This window comes from Papio anubis, chromosome 5 (assembly GCF_008728515.1).
Source record: "Papio anubis isolate 15944 chromosome 5, Panubis1.0, whole genome shotgun sequence".
Lineage (NCBI taxonomy): Eukaryota > Metazoa > Chordata > Mammalia > Primates > Cercopithecidae > Papio > Papio anubis.
Window position 1 is genome coordinate 162,624,749 of NC_044980.1, and position 15,330 is coordinate 162,640,078.

Sequence of the window (15,330 nt, forward strand, 5' to 3'; positions counted from 1 at the left end):
CATGCCACTGCACTTATCCTAGGTATCAGAGTGAGACTCTGTTTCAAAAAAGAAAAAATGGCCAGGGGTGGTGGCTCACACCTGTAATCCCAGCACTTTGGGAGGCTGAGGCAGGTAGATCACCTGAGGTCAGGAGCTCAAGAACAGCTTGGCCAACATGGTGAAACACTGTCTCTACTAAAAATACAAAAATTAGCTGGGGCTGGTGTCAGGCGCTTGTAATCCCAGCTACTTGGGAGGCTGAGGCAGGAGATTCACTTGAACTCGGGAGGTGGAGTTTGCAGCAAGTCGAGATCATGCCACTGCGCTCCAGCCTGGGTGACAGAGTGAGGCTCCGTCTCAAAAAACAAATAAAAAAGAAAAAAATGGATTGGACTTCATTTGTGTCAGAGAGAGCATCCATGGCTTTTGCAAATGCCAAGTAGTGAAGAGAAGTTGAGAGTAGGTGGTATGTAGGAGGGTGGGGAGAATTCACAGAGTGGACAGCTTTGCATGCCATTCTGTGGAGGCATTCCCCAGAGGGGAATGGCAGAGGCTGTAGGGGAGAGGTCACATGTGCAGTGTCCACAGGGTCCAGGCAGAAAACAACAGTGAGAGAACTAGGTGGGGTGACCACCTGTCCTGGTTACCTAGGACTGAGGGGTTTCCCAGGAAAAGTCTCCCAGCAGACCAAGATGAGTTGATCACCCTAGAATGAGGGCAGGCCTTGCCTGCCTAGAAAGGGCCTGCTCTCTTCAGTGGGCAGCTCCTTGGAAATGTAGACTGGGATTGCTGGATCTTCCAAATGTCCAAGAGAAACTGAATATCCGAAATTTAATGCAAGTTCTTCTGGTTTTTAAACGTTGACAACAAACTCAAATGTTTTAAAAACATGATGCCGACCAAACCAAGCATTTCTGTGGGCTGTGTGAGGCCTGCAGGCTGCCCTCTTGAGGATCTCTGGCTACAGTGATGTAAGTAAAGCCTCCCATGTCCCACCTTGTTCCTGCCCTGAGGCCAGTTAAAGGCATGTTCAGATGACTTTCATTATGCAGAGTGACTTCAGTGATCAATCGTTTAGTTTTTAATTTGATGTTCTTAATCAGATTTGGATGCTGAGCACAGAATGTAATGGATCAAAGCGGCAATGAGTAGTGGTAATAGGGACATGCATTCCATTTTTTTTTTTTTTTTTTTTTGAAAGATGAAATAATTGCTCAATGGCTTGTCCTGTCCCAAACCTGGAAACCTATTTGGTCAGAAAAATAAGAATGTATTTCTCAAATATCAGCCTTAAGGTTTATTTATCCTGGGCATCTGGGCAGCCCCCTGGCTGAAATAAGGCTAGGAAAGAACAATCACTTTGTGCGTATCTTGGAAGGTCAGGGGACTGCTGTTTGAAGGTGGTGGAGGGTGATAGAGTTAACTCAACGTTGTCTTCCTGTGACTGGGTTGTAATGTGACTATGGAGAAACCACCTAACTTCTCTGGTCCGTGGTTTCCCCATCTGTGCTGCAGGGAGGCTAGCTTGCAGGATAGTTCCCAAGAAGCATCCTCCCCATCAACTCTTTAAGCTTTAACTTTGATTTGACTTTTGCTGGGATTTCTCTGGCCCTGCCAGGGTGAAAGAGTCAAGGGAGATTTTAAGGAAAAAATCAGTCCAGACAACTGTGACATCTTTTTTCTTTTCTAGATGGAATTAGTAGATATGGGGCTTTAATAAGTTGATCTGATATCTGGGCTTCACCAGGCCAGCTCTCTGAATGGCATTTTTCATTGTGTCACTTGATTTTTCTTTAATTAAGTGTGGATAAGACTATAGGTATGGGAGCTGGGTGCAGGAAGAAACCTTCAAAGGCAGGGGTTTTGCAGTCAGGGAGCCATCCTCTCCAAGAGAGGGGAGGTGGGGCAGGTGGGGGAGGACCTGCATTCATGCCAAGCTGCAGTGTCACCTTTATTAATGATGACGGGGAGAGGGAGTCAGCAGGCAGCTAATGCGGACTGCAGAGGATGGTAATCGAGAGGTGTTGCTACCATTCCAAAGGACAGGGAAGTGGGATAAATGGGAATTTAAGAGGCAAGAGGTGAACAGAGGCAGAGAAAGGCAAAAAAAAAAAAAAAAAATTGAGTATGATGTCATCTGGAAAATTGCAAACCAATGAATCAATGAAGTATCATTCCCAGAGCAGGGAGGAAGCTGCCAGAGAAGGAGCCAGGCTGCCGGGAGCTGGGACCTGACAGGAAGCACAAGCTGGGTTGGCTATGCAGTGCCCTAGCCAGGGGTCAGCCACAGCTGGCACGTGAGCCCTAGGAATGGACTTCTACTTTCTTCTGCCCCTTTCCTCCTAGAGCCTTTTTTTTTCCCCCACGAAAGACATCAGAAGAATGCTCTATCCAAAGGGGCTTTACAGGAGCTCGTTAATGTGAACCCTTGGAGTCAGCTTTTCAAACAGTTATCTCTGAGTTCAGCTTCATAGGATTTTTCTCATCATGGGGATCAGCTTCATAAAAGCCAGAGTGTGATGATTCTGCCAGTTTTTGCTGTTAACAGATGAAATAGTACTCCCTTTATAGAAATGAAGAGCAAGGACTTTGGGTAGCTTTCTTTAGTTCTCAAGAACTCGTCAGCAGAGCTGCCCTGAAGGCAACACAGTAGGCAGGTGCCTGCATGGCATCCTATTACCTACAGATTTGAGGATCAAAGCCCTTAGCCAGGCATTCAAGGCCCTTCCATAGTCTTCCCCTCCAAATATCTCTCATAGTCACCCATGAACTTCTGCTGTACCCAGGCACCTTGCTCATTTCCACCTCTGCCACTTTCCTCATCCTGTTCCAACATATAAATATGAGGCAGCAATTTCTCAATATATATACTACCACTTTCCTGCCCTTGCCCATGGCAGACATCACTAATCGATCACCACACTCTTTCCTGCTGAGCTAGGTCTTGGCCTTAGAATTATTTCCAACACAGCTCCCCATACAGTCACTACCAATCAATTAAATTAATCAAATTATAAAATAAAATGTGTTTTCTATTATTGATCTAAGATGTCCTTTCCCATTCTTAGCTCAATCTCTATCAATCTTGTAGTTTCTCAAATCCTACAGGCTCTGTGAAATTTTCAGTATTTCTACCTTCATAGATTGTTCCTGCTTATTAAAAGCCTAGTGCAAACCTTACCTATAGCATGCATTTTGCACTTATAATTTAGATCATAATGTATCTTCCTCTTTATGGATCAAAGCTTCTCAACATGAGTGCTAGTGACATTTGGGGCTGGATCATTTTCTTTGTGGGGGCTATCCTATGCATTGTAGGATATTTTAGCAGCATCCTTAGCTTTTACCCAATAGATGCTTGCAGCAAACCTCTCTCCGCCACTTTCTGGACACGGAAAATATTTCAACCATTTAAATGCCCTTGAGGGGCCAAAATTGCCCTGCAGTTGATATTTCACCGTGAGATAGATGATAGATAGATAGATAGATAGATAGATAGATAGATAGATAGATAGATAGATAGATAAAATCTCTCCTGTTAGTCTGAGACCTTCAGGGTGTGGACCAGGATCATACATGACATAGCTCCTTACACACAATAAGTGCTAAATAAATATTTGATAACTGATTGATTAATTGGAAATGAGGACTGAGGAATTGTCTAGGAAGGGGGAAAAATGTTCCCCACTGTGGACTAAGAATTACACCTTCAGTGTGTCCTTGCTGCAGTTAAGCACTGTGGAATTGAGCAATGCAGAGTTTGCAAAGGGGCCACCTCCATGCAACCATCCCGCTCCCCAATAAGCTGTTAGCAGATCCTAGCACCTGAGTGTGCTGTGACTAGCAGATCTCTTGCAGCAGAAACAACTAGAAGAGGGAGGAAGTGCTAAAAGAGGCCTGGATAATACGTTTGGCTTGAACTTTAAAACATGATGTGAGAGACCTTCATTCCTCTTCACTCCTCAAGAAGGAAAACGAGGTAAACTGAAGAAATCCTTTTATCCACAAAGTAATCTTCCCTCCTGGAAGCTATCTGGCTTGGTCACCTGATGTTCTGTGAACATATTTATCTGTCAGCCCCCTCTACTCCCTTAAACAATAGAGACTTTGTAAAGGGAGAAAAAGGGAAGAAACTATAAATCTTCACCCGCAATGCAGCTGCCCCCATTTCTGCAGGGGGGTTTAAATCATCCTTCACGAGTGAACCAGAAGCGAACTCTACACATCTCCGGTTGATCACAGACTGTTCCTGGTGAACCAGGAATGGAACTGAGACTGAGCATTGCAAGAAGTCTTTTGAATACCTATGTGTGCTAGGCTCTTTAAGGGACCATCTGCATGTGTCTTCTACCTTCATCCTCACTACAGTCCTAAAGAGCCAGAATGGTTATCTCCATTTACAATGAGAGAACAGGGTCTAAGAGGTAAAACAATTTGTCCAGAGTTCCAGAGCATGTCAAGAAGAGCTGGCATTGATCCCAGGACTTAGGATGTGTCCAGTGCCTGCCAGAAAAGCTACATCTATGAGAAACTAGATATATTTCCTAGTATGTGGTATTGGTACCTCATACAGAACCCTTCTTAGCCTTCAAATCCCAAATACTGCAGAAAACAGAAGGGGTGTCCTCTGCCATTCAGAAGAGTCATTAAGAAGGCTAGTTCTGTCTATGTAACTGTGTAACTTTACCAATTGGTCTATCTGTGTATATCATCTAGCTAGCTTTATCCATATGTGCATATATCCATCTATTCATTCATTGATTCATCTGTTCATTTATCCATCTGTCCATCCATCCATCATCCATTCCTCCACTTCTAAATAGGCACAAGAGATGTCAATGATGTTTCCTAATATTCAAGGCTAATTCAGCAGGGGGAGAGGTGGTGAAGTGAACGATGGCACACTTTTCTTTTCTTCATTGTCTTTTGAGGTATAGCTTAATTTTAATGATAATAAGATAATATGTTTGCAAAAATGATAGTCTCCTTTCTTTCTAAATTAAATGAAAGCATTCTGAAGTCAAGCTGATCTAGGCAAGCTATATCTCCTCTCTGCTCCTTGGTTTCCTCATCTATAAAGTACAAATGGTACTACCAACATCTACTGAAAGTTTGGAGGATTACTTAAGATAAAGCATACACAGTGAGTGCTTGATGCATAGTAAGTACTCTGTAACTGTCAGCTATTATGATCATCCGTGTACTTTTTAACAGCCTCCAACACGTAAACATCTGACTAATACTACTCTTCTGATTTTTTTCTTCCCTTGTTATGACCCTATAAAAAGTCCTTTCAGATGGGAAACAGAGGCTTAACACTGTATCTAACACATATTTAGCCCTTGAAATGGTGATTATTATTACTGTTGTTTAGCCCACAATACCTCCTGTCCAAGACTTCACATCCTTTAGGGACAACTTTTCCCATAGAAGGTTGACCTTCGTGTCATTTTACCTTGGATGTACATGTTTGCAGGAAAGAGTGGGAGCTGCTTAGGATCGTTATCCAGAGGTCTACACCCTAGCAATGTTCCTGGTTTTGATTTTTCTCGGGGAGGTGTGAACTGAGGAATGTACCATATTTTCCTGCACAGCCTTTCCTGAGATGTTCAGTGTAAGGCACAGAAGCCCATCATTGTTGTATACATGGGGAATAAATCCTTGTTTCTGAACCTGTTCTTTTTGCGTTATATTTCTGATCCCCTCCCCCAACACCCACACACACATTTCCATGGAGAGAGTTAGAAACAGGATAATTATGTTCTGTTCCATTAAAAACTGGGGTATCCTAAATGATAACCCCTCTCCTGGCAAGCAGGCTTCTCAGGTAGGCCCCCAGACTTGAATGGCTTTAACCAGAGACTGGGAGCCTCCAAAATTAGGCTTCTGTTCATTCAACTCTGCATGACAGGGAGATGAGCCCACTGGACTTGAAGACAAATGGAATCAACAGTCAACGTAAAACTAAAGTCCATGCCCACACCTGCCAAAGGAGGGCCAGACTCAGCTAGAAAATAATCATTTAGCAAGAAATGCTTGCTGAAGAGTGACAACCATCAGGAATGAGGAAGAGTCAACATTTAAAACTTAATTTGTGCCTTTCACAAACTCCTGACCCTGGGAGCAAGTCCAGTCTAGTGCCTTGGAGATGGGCTGGTGTGGAAAGACATGGAAACCGCTTCTCTAAAGAGGAGAGCTTTCCAACACCCAACAGCCAGAGCAAGCTTCTCAAAGTCCAAATCAATGGCTTCTCTTTGCAGTTAACAAGAAAACCCCAATTCTTGCACTGACCTCCAAGGGCCCATGGGATCGGACTGCTGCCTGTCTCTCTGACCTCATCATTTACGGAGCCTTCCCTCAGTCATACCTTTCCACCACACTGAACTTCTTTCAGCTCCTCCGACACTCCAAGCACATCCCACTTCAGGGCCTTTGCATCTACTGGTTTGCCAGATTTTTGCATGACCTGTTTTCATCATTCAGGTTTCTACTCAGATGTCAACTCTTAAAGAAGCCACTACAATCCATTCTATTGAAAAGAGGGCAAATATTCCATCTCCATGCTATTGCTTTGTAATATTTCATTAGTAGCACATACCATTATCTAAAATGATCTTACATATATATTTCCTTGTTTAAAGTGTGTTCCCTCTATTCCCAGCTCTTCCCGACTGGGATATGAGCTTCTTAAGAACAAAACCTTTGGTAGCCTTCTCAGCTGTATCCCCAGTATCTAGAACCATGCCTGGCACATAGTAGGTGCTGAAGAAATATTTGTTGAATTAAGGAATGTGTGAAAGAAGTATCTTACTCTGGCTCACTAGAATACAATTTAAGATAGGGTGCGTTCAGAGGTAGAACAAAACTTCTTTCATTTCTGGCCTCTCCTAAGGCAAAGGTAGTCAACACAGGACCCTAACTTTTCAGAGTTTATGGAGGGGGTGGTCCCTGTAACATTATTTTAGAGATGAGAAATTCTATAATAAATTCAATCTCCCATCTAACAAATATTTATTGAACCCATGCAATATGCAAGTTCAACTCTAGCTTCTGACAAAGAACAATGAATAAATGGACACAAATCTCTGCCCATGAGAGTGCCGACATGGAAGACATGGCAGGCTTTTAAGAGAACACAGGGCTTACAGTCGGAAAGGCCTAAATTTTAGGCCCTATGTCACCATATACCAAAAGTCTGCATAAGCAAGCTACCTGACCTCCAGGCATCTAACTTTCCTCCTCTATAAAATGGGCATAAAGCTGACCTCATGAGATTCTTGAGAGGATTCAGTAATTGCTGTGCCCCTGGCACCTAGCACTTGGTGGTCGCTATTGAGATGATGAATGTAGGGCTCTGGGCAAAAGGAATGAATTAATGGAATTTTTTTTCCTTCCACTTCCCCTTGTGATTAAACATCTCATCATATACTTTAGAAGTTTTCAGGTGATCTCAAAAAGAAAAAAAAGAAGAAGATTTAAAGTGATTTCACACCACAGAGCCACAAGCACAGGCTCCAACCAGGATCAGAAGGTGTTAGTTTCAAATGAAGAGTGTGTAATGAATTCAGGCTCCTCCTCGAGCCTTGATTCAAAGCGGCCTGTGCTTCTGGCCCCTCGTCTGTGCTTGAGAGCTGATCTGTCATTAATGCCCACAGCGTCAGGCAGGGGTGCACTTGGCTGACTCTGTTGGAGTTGCCATGTTATACAGATGGAACATGTCAGGGCACACCCAGCATATGCAACATCCAAGTGGCATCTTTCTGTTTTCCTGTGATGTTATGCCTTTGACATGTAGCAGTCCACACGAACCTTGTGGATCAAGAAGCTTCTTAGGAAAGAAGGTGATTTGGTTTATTCTATTGCACAGCAGGATGCCCTGAGTAACCAAAGAGTGTCACTGCACGCAAAGACAGACAGACACCTTCTTAAAGCTGAACAACTGGGAAACTAAGTTTTCGATGAAGACAGTTATTTTTCATGCTTCTGAACAATGTGGGCACTGTTGTCACTTTTCCTACCTGCCAGCAACTGTTCCTGAATAAAAGAACTCTCCCGGCATGCTTTGTACCAAGAGGTACACACTGGACTTACTGAACAGCGGCATGTTGTTAACCAAAAGCATGTTCAGTGGCAGAGCCTCTTAGCTGTTCATCCCAAGCTGTGATTGGGAGCGCTTGTTGTGTCCATAGATAGTCATAGGTAGGCGGAGTCATCATTTCCTCTGTCCAGGTCAGGAATTTCAATGAGCTAATCTGCATAGCTTATCTGGACTTCAGTCAGCAACAAGACAATACTAATAATAGCTGCTATTATCGAAGGCTTTCTGTACTCTAAGTCCTTTACACAAATTAATTGAATCCTCACCAAAACCATGTGAAGTAAGGAATATTTTTATCTCCTTTTATAGATGAGGCAACTGAGGCATAAGACCCTGCTTGAGGTCACAAAACTAGTAAGAGATAGAGCTGAGATTTGAACTCAGGCTTTCTGGCTCCTAAGTCCCCACTCTCATGCTTGCATCCTGGCAGAGCCAGATGTAAGCCCTTTAGAGTACTGCCTTATCTGTCCTGCTCATTGCTCCACCCCTCGCACCTAGCACAGAGCCCAGAACGCAAGGACAGACAGCATACCTTAGTTTTCTCAGAGAGTGCTCCCAATTACAATTCTGAACTGCCTGATAAAGCTCTAAAATGAATGGGTTTTAGAGTCCCTGTTTTTCCTGACACCAAAGCCTCCCACTTCCACTCCTGGACCCACCACACAGACAGCACCAATTTCATCCAAGAATAAAATCTGTTACATAACCAGATGGCAGACATGGGGGTGAATACAGAAGCAACCTGTGAGTGCATTCGGCCACTCCTAGTTGCCAAAGCACAGCTCCTAGAAAGAACTTTTCATCTCTCTCTGAGCCTCCCTCGGCATGCAAACTTTCCTTCATCTCCTCTCGTTGGTGCTTTCTATATTTTATTTTATTTTGGTCGTGCGCATTATTTGAAGTTACTATAGCAACGTGTCACCAGCTGGTATCACATAGTAATGTTGGCATTTAGGTAGCAAGCTTCCGAAGTTGGCTGTTTTTCTCCCTCTGCGATCTCATCACTCCTACTAATCTTAGGTGAGTGGGGAATGCATGGGCAGCACCCATGTCCCTCGCCCCTATTTTGTTTGTTTCCAAAGGCAGGGCAAACTGGTAGCCTTTCCCTCAGTTCCCTTGGCACTGCAGGGGTCCTGGCTGTGTGTGTATGTGTAGGTGTGTTTGCATTAGAGGTTGTTAAATAGATATGTTTAAGTTGAATGTTGTACACTAAAATTATTGGCATTATCAATATGATGATGATGATGATGATGATGTCTTTTTTAACAAAAGAATGGAATGATTTGGGAAGAGCTAATCTCCTGATCACAATCACCTAGTATCCCAGCTAATTAATTCTGGTCACATAATATTGGGTTTCTCTTTTTTTCCCTCATCGTCACACAGTGAACAGACCCTCACTCTTTCCCTTTGGAGCTTCCAAGTGTGCAAGACCTCCCTATGTCCCGATGGGCTGAATTAATTGAGAGGATTGATTGTCTTGGATCACTGAAGAGGGTTCTGTACAACAAATAAGCCCTGCCACTCAAGGTGTTAAGTAGCCCCTCATCAGCCAAGTGCCTGTGATGATTGCACTTATTTTTACACGTTTGACCTAGTTTCAAACCGTGTCTCTTCATGCTGTGATTCATTAGCCACGTTTTAAACCATCCCAATCGGGGCGAGGTGACACTGCCTGGTTTGTGCCAGAGTCTCAGATACAATTTCTCCCTGGAATTTAATATGCAAGTCTCCCTGGAATTCTGTTTTAAGAAGCAATTTCCCATCCTGGCATGCTGCTTGGGTATGGATGAGTGGCTGCCTCATTCCTAGGTAGTAAATATGTCGATTACAGAATTTCTGCCAGGGATGAAAAGAGGGGGATTCTTGCTAGCCTGGAGACTACAAGGGATCCCTCCACCCCTCTGTCCCCCATGTAGCATTCAGGCTTTTCCAGGTTTCTGACAGGGCTGGGAGTTCGAGCTCCTACACTATAAAGTTTGAACAACGTCACTGTTAGGGCTGTCTAAGTTGCTAGGGCAAATGCAGTCTGATCAACATCCCCTCACCCCCTATTCCTATGTCTCCTTCTAAAAATTTAAGACGTGGTGGATATGGAAGTAAGGTCTCAAACTTTTACAGAGGGGCAGGACACAAATGCCATTTTTGAGGAAACTACTGAAAAAGAGACACACGTCAGAGAAGCAAAATGTTATTCCATGATTCTATCACTGTGTGACAAAAGAGATGGTTTTTAAAATCCAAATGACAGAAAGGAGACTTTTCTGAACACGAAGCTGCTGCTAGTGTCTCACTCCATTTCAGGTTATCTATCAGTCGCATCGGTATGATTTCCCACAGATCTGATACCAAAGTGGGCTAGACACCATAGCAGAAAAAAAAGATGCTTCTAGTCGGAAGTAAAACACTGTCACTTTTCATTAACAGCCAAATGCAGGTAACTTGTCCAAACTTCAGTCACATTGCACTACAAATCGTACTGAAAGGCATGCAACCGGGTTTTTCTACGTGGTAGTGAGAACTAAGAAATTAACAAGCTGGTAAAAGTAATTTTGATTGATCAGTGAACTACAACACACCGACCAACTCCTAATGAAAAGATAATGGTTTCTTTCATAAAATAGCCACTCTCTCTAGATGGGGACTGGAATCCCCCTCCCTTTTTATCTTCTAAAATGAAGAATGGAAGTTTCTCTAAACAAGGCTTAAGACAATGCATCCTTTTCAAGCCAATTCCAGGCAACTTGAGAGCCAAGGTTTGTTTTTCTTTGCTTTTTTCCCCTTTCGAATTCAAATCAAGCCGTTGGAAATAACAAGCATTCCATGTCTATGCATTTGAGAAGCCTGCAATTCTGACAGTGGTGGATTTTCCGCTACATACCATCACACACACACAGACAAGCTCCCAGTCTCACTGTTCATTCAAGTCAAAGCTTTAAAAGTAAACTATTGTCCAAGAGATGATCGCATTTTCTCTTAGAGGACCATCGATCATAAAAAATAAAACCTACCCACATCTCTTACCTTGAAGCAGTGGAATTACCTGCAAAGGATGGTCCCCCTTCCTTGCACAATGAGCCAGGCTTTGACCAGCAGCAAAATTACTCCAAAAGAAGGAATAATAAGTCCTTTATGTTGTAATTTTCACTGTTTATATGCAAGAAGTGTAGTGGGTCTGCTCACGTAGGAATAAATAAAAAGCCGAACAAACTGCTCGGCAGCTACCATGTGAAAAGAAAAGACCTCTAGTGGCCACAGGCTGAATTCTTTAAGGAAGGGAGAGGAGAGATGGAGGGAGCAGCGGAAACACACGCTCCCGTGTGTGTATAGACACATACACACACACACACATGCAGGCACACACACATGCACATACACACACTCCTACACCCCTCAAATGCTAAGGTTTCTCCTTTCTTGCATTTGGCCTGGCTGGAGGTAGAAACGAGAATAATGGTTATTTCTTGATGTAAGTGGGAGCCGGTTAAATTAGTGACGGCGGTGTTCTGTCTAGTTTGAAAGGGATAATTTCACACACTCACTACTACCTCCTGGGGGCCTGAGCAGGAAAACAAATTTGACTCTGGCTCTTCAAGGAGGTGCCACTCGGTGTAGAGGCTACAAGTTCCCATCAACAAAGCATCATCAGCCATTGTCTCTGAGAGTCTCAGCTTTGTGATCTCCTCCGGATTTGCATGTTTTCTAGTCATTTATGGTGTGTGGGTGTGGTGGTCACTTGGCAGGGAGAGCCAGCTTCCTGGGCTTGTAACCTTCGCAGTCATGACAGGCACCTTGCTTAGAAGGGCTCCATGGCTGTTTCAAAACGGAATAATTTTAAACAAGGGCTTTGCATTTTTACTTTGTTCTGAGACCTACTAATTATATAGCTTTTCCTGCTGACAAGGAAAGCATGCTATCCCTAACTTCCCAATTGGAAAGAACCTAGAAACAAATGAAAATCCATATCATGGGAGCTACTTTTGGGAGTGTAAGCTTACAAAACAGTTTTCCAAAAGGCTTCCTGTTTCTCTACCACTGGAACGAAATTGTAAACCTGGGAGGAAATATATACACATGTATATATACATACAGGCATACCTCGTTTTATTATGCTTCACAGATACCTGTTTTTTACAAATTGAAGGTTTGTGGCAGCCCTGCATTGAGCAAGTCTCTTGGCACCATTTTTCCAACAGTCTGTGCTCACTTCATATCTCTGCATCAAGTTTGGAAATCCAAGCAATATTTCAGATTTTTTTTCATTATTATCATACAGATTATGGTGATCTGTGACAATGACCTTTAATGTTACTATTACAATTATTTTAGGGCACCATAAACAAACTTCACGAAGGCAAACTTCACTGTTCTTTTTTTAAGAAACTGCCACAGCCACTCCAGTCTTCAGCAACCACCACCCTGATCAGTCAGCATCCATCAGCATCAAGCCCAGACCCTCCCCCAGCAAAATGATTCCTATTTACTGAAGGCTCGGATGATCATTAGAGTTTTTTTAGATCATTTAGTTTTTTAAATTAAGGTTTATGTTCTCAAATTAAAATTTATGTTTTTTTAAACATAATGCTATTGCATACTTAATAGACTACAATACAGCGTTAACATAACTTTTATATACACTGAGAAGCCAAAACATTCATGCGACTGGCTTGATTGTGATATTCACTTTATCGTGGTAGTCTGGAACCAAACCCATAATATCTTCAAGGTATGCCTGTATATATTTCATATTTGTTATTAACAAAAGAAGAACGTTATATATATATATATATATATATAAAAGGCAACAGTTTATGGTAAAAAAATGCTTTTTTTTTTTTTTTTTTGGTTCAAACATAGTACTTCCAGCCAGGCCATCGCCATCTTCCACAAGCCCGTGCTTGGCTGGACCACAGTGGAACTTCATTTGGCCAAGATGGCAGTCCCAGTGGAAATGTGCAAGAGACAGTCAAGAATGACTTCTCACCCCTGGTGGATTCGTGGCTAGTGCTTTGTTTACTAGGTTCCAGAATAGATCTCCCTGAATGCTGCTTGCAGACACTGAAAACTCACCCTGATATGGACTGATAAAATCTGGGAAAGAGGAAGCAGAAAAGGCTATGCTGATGTCTTCTGGTGCATGAAAGGGTGTGGTTCCTCCTCTGCTCCCAGGATCTCCTCTCTGTGTCCCTGCTTTGATTGCCCTCTTGTCTGAATCTTTCTGGTACTTAGCTGGCTTTGCAAATTGAGGGTCTTACTCTTTTTCTCTCATGGGTTAATCTTCCTTTCCTGACTAGATATTAACTCACAAACAGCAAGGGCCATCTCTTCTCATTTCCTTCATCCCTCTCAGCCCTTACCAACTGGCAGGTCCCAGGAGGTGCTGGGTTGCCACTGACTGATTCCTGGTGATCCAACTACGGATTCCTCTGCAGAGAACTTTAGTGCATTTCAAGGTGCCAAAGGAGCCATCTGATTGGTTTGATACTCCTCTAGAGGTAGATTCAGATGATTTATTGTCCCATTTGACAGATGAGACAATTGGGACTAACACATGTAAAATTATTTGTCGTAAAATGAAACTGTCTCCATGATTTTGATATAGGCTGAATTTCCTGACACAAGTACAGTGCTCTTTCCCCAGTGTGCGAACAGCAGGAGAGGTAATGGATCAGGTGTTATGTTTATGTTTGGCACTCCTATTATAGTCCCAGGCATATAATAGTACTCAGTAAATACTTTTTTGAGGAATGAGCCATAAGGAGACATTTTCTCACAGGGAAGTTTTCCATGGTCCTCTCTCAACTATTTGTGGTATTTTTCTTCATTTCTTGCAGAGTCACTTTGTGGCATGTATGACAGCCATCTTAAACCAGATGGGTGACCAGCACTACTCCTTCTACATTGAGACCTTCCAGACCAGCTCTGAACTTGTGGTGAGTCTGTAGGATGCTGGGGGCGAGGAAGAACTCTTTCATCTCTGGAACATGCCTTTTGTCCCTGTCAGAGAGACCTGAATGTCTACCACATAATCTAGATATGACTTAACCAATATGTACTGATGAATCACAGACGTTTCAGGGTTTAAGAGCGTGAGTGTTAGAGTCATATAGTCTTAGGTTTGCATCCAGGATTTGTCACTTGCTAGCTCTGTAACCATGGGCAGGTGAATCTCTTTTATTTGTAAAGTGGGAATAATATAATTTATGTCATACGGCTAAGAAGGGGTTGCATGAGAAGACAATAGCTCTCATGTAGTAAGTGCTCAGTAAAATATAGCTCTTATTAAAATCACAAATGCCTAGAGGAAGTTGGCCTCTGGGCCTCCTTCTTCTAGCCTCTCAGGAGGCATTTGCTGCAAGACCATCTGCCCGTGGCCTCTGGCTTCTATCTCTGAAGCTGATGACTTCATTAACATAGAGCCCAGCCCAGGCTATTCCTGCCCCAAGGGTGGAGCAGAGCACCCTTTGCCCTCAGTGTGGCCACCTTTCTCACTGTCTTGTCGCTACCAGGTCCAGGAGTCCCACTGCTTGAGGTCACTCTCAACTCTCCCTAGAGAGACCGGGCCACCAAAATTGGATCAACCTCAGAGAGAGGCCCATAAAAAAAAAAAAGGAATCATTAAAAAGTCAATGCCCTACCCCTTCATCCATTGAGTAGTGAGATGTTCTCTCCATTGGAGCAAGATTGGCAAGAAATGGAACCTTTCTCTCAACCTCCAATTTCCCTATAGCTTAAGACATGGAAGTAGAAAAACTGGACTCCTAATTTTTGATCCTCTATGGAAGGAAAGGTCTCTGGGGGAAGAAGGTAAGAAATGGAATTCTTATTGATTGAACATAAACATTTTCTTACATAACCCTCACAAAAGTATGACATGGGAATTAGGAGTCACATTTCACAAGTCTACAATCTGCTTGCTCAAGGTCCCATAGCTAGTATGTGGCGGAGGTGAGGTCTGGACATTGACTGTAACCCTTATACCATGCTATCTCTTCTCATTAAGAAGCCACTCTTCCCATCTATGAGCCAGGGACCTTCTTCATTTCCATAAGAAGGGGATGTGCCTGTGATGAGAGCCACACTTCCCCAGGTGACATCAATTATGAATAATATAATAATACTCACCATCATCATCATCACGTCATGAGAATTTGTAAGAGACCAGGCTCTGTACTAAGCATCTGATTGGCAGTATACACTTAATCCTCACAGTCACCCTTTGAAGTAGATATTATCCCCATTCTGCTGAT

At 43.0% G+C, this 15,330-nt stretch overlaps 1 protein-coding gene across 6 annotated transcripts in view; it reads left to right on the forward strand.

Moving 5' to 3' along the window:
* DOCK2 (dedicator of cytokinesis 2) overlaps positions 1–15,330 on the forward strand; it is a 433,369-nt gene that overhangs the window by 320,637 nt on the left and 97,402 nt on the right. For all 6 annotated transcript variants that reach the window (XM_021940250.2, XM_017960117.3, XM_021940247.2 and 3 more), the window contains one exon: positions 13,915–14,013. In XM_021940250.2, coding sequence (XP_021795942.1) covers positions 13,915–14,013 — 99 coding nt within the window. The remainder of the gene's footprint in view (positions 1–13,914; positions 14,014–15,330) is intronic.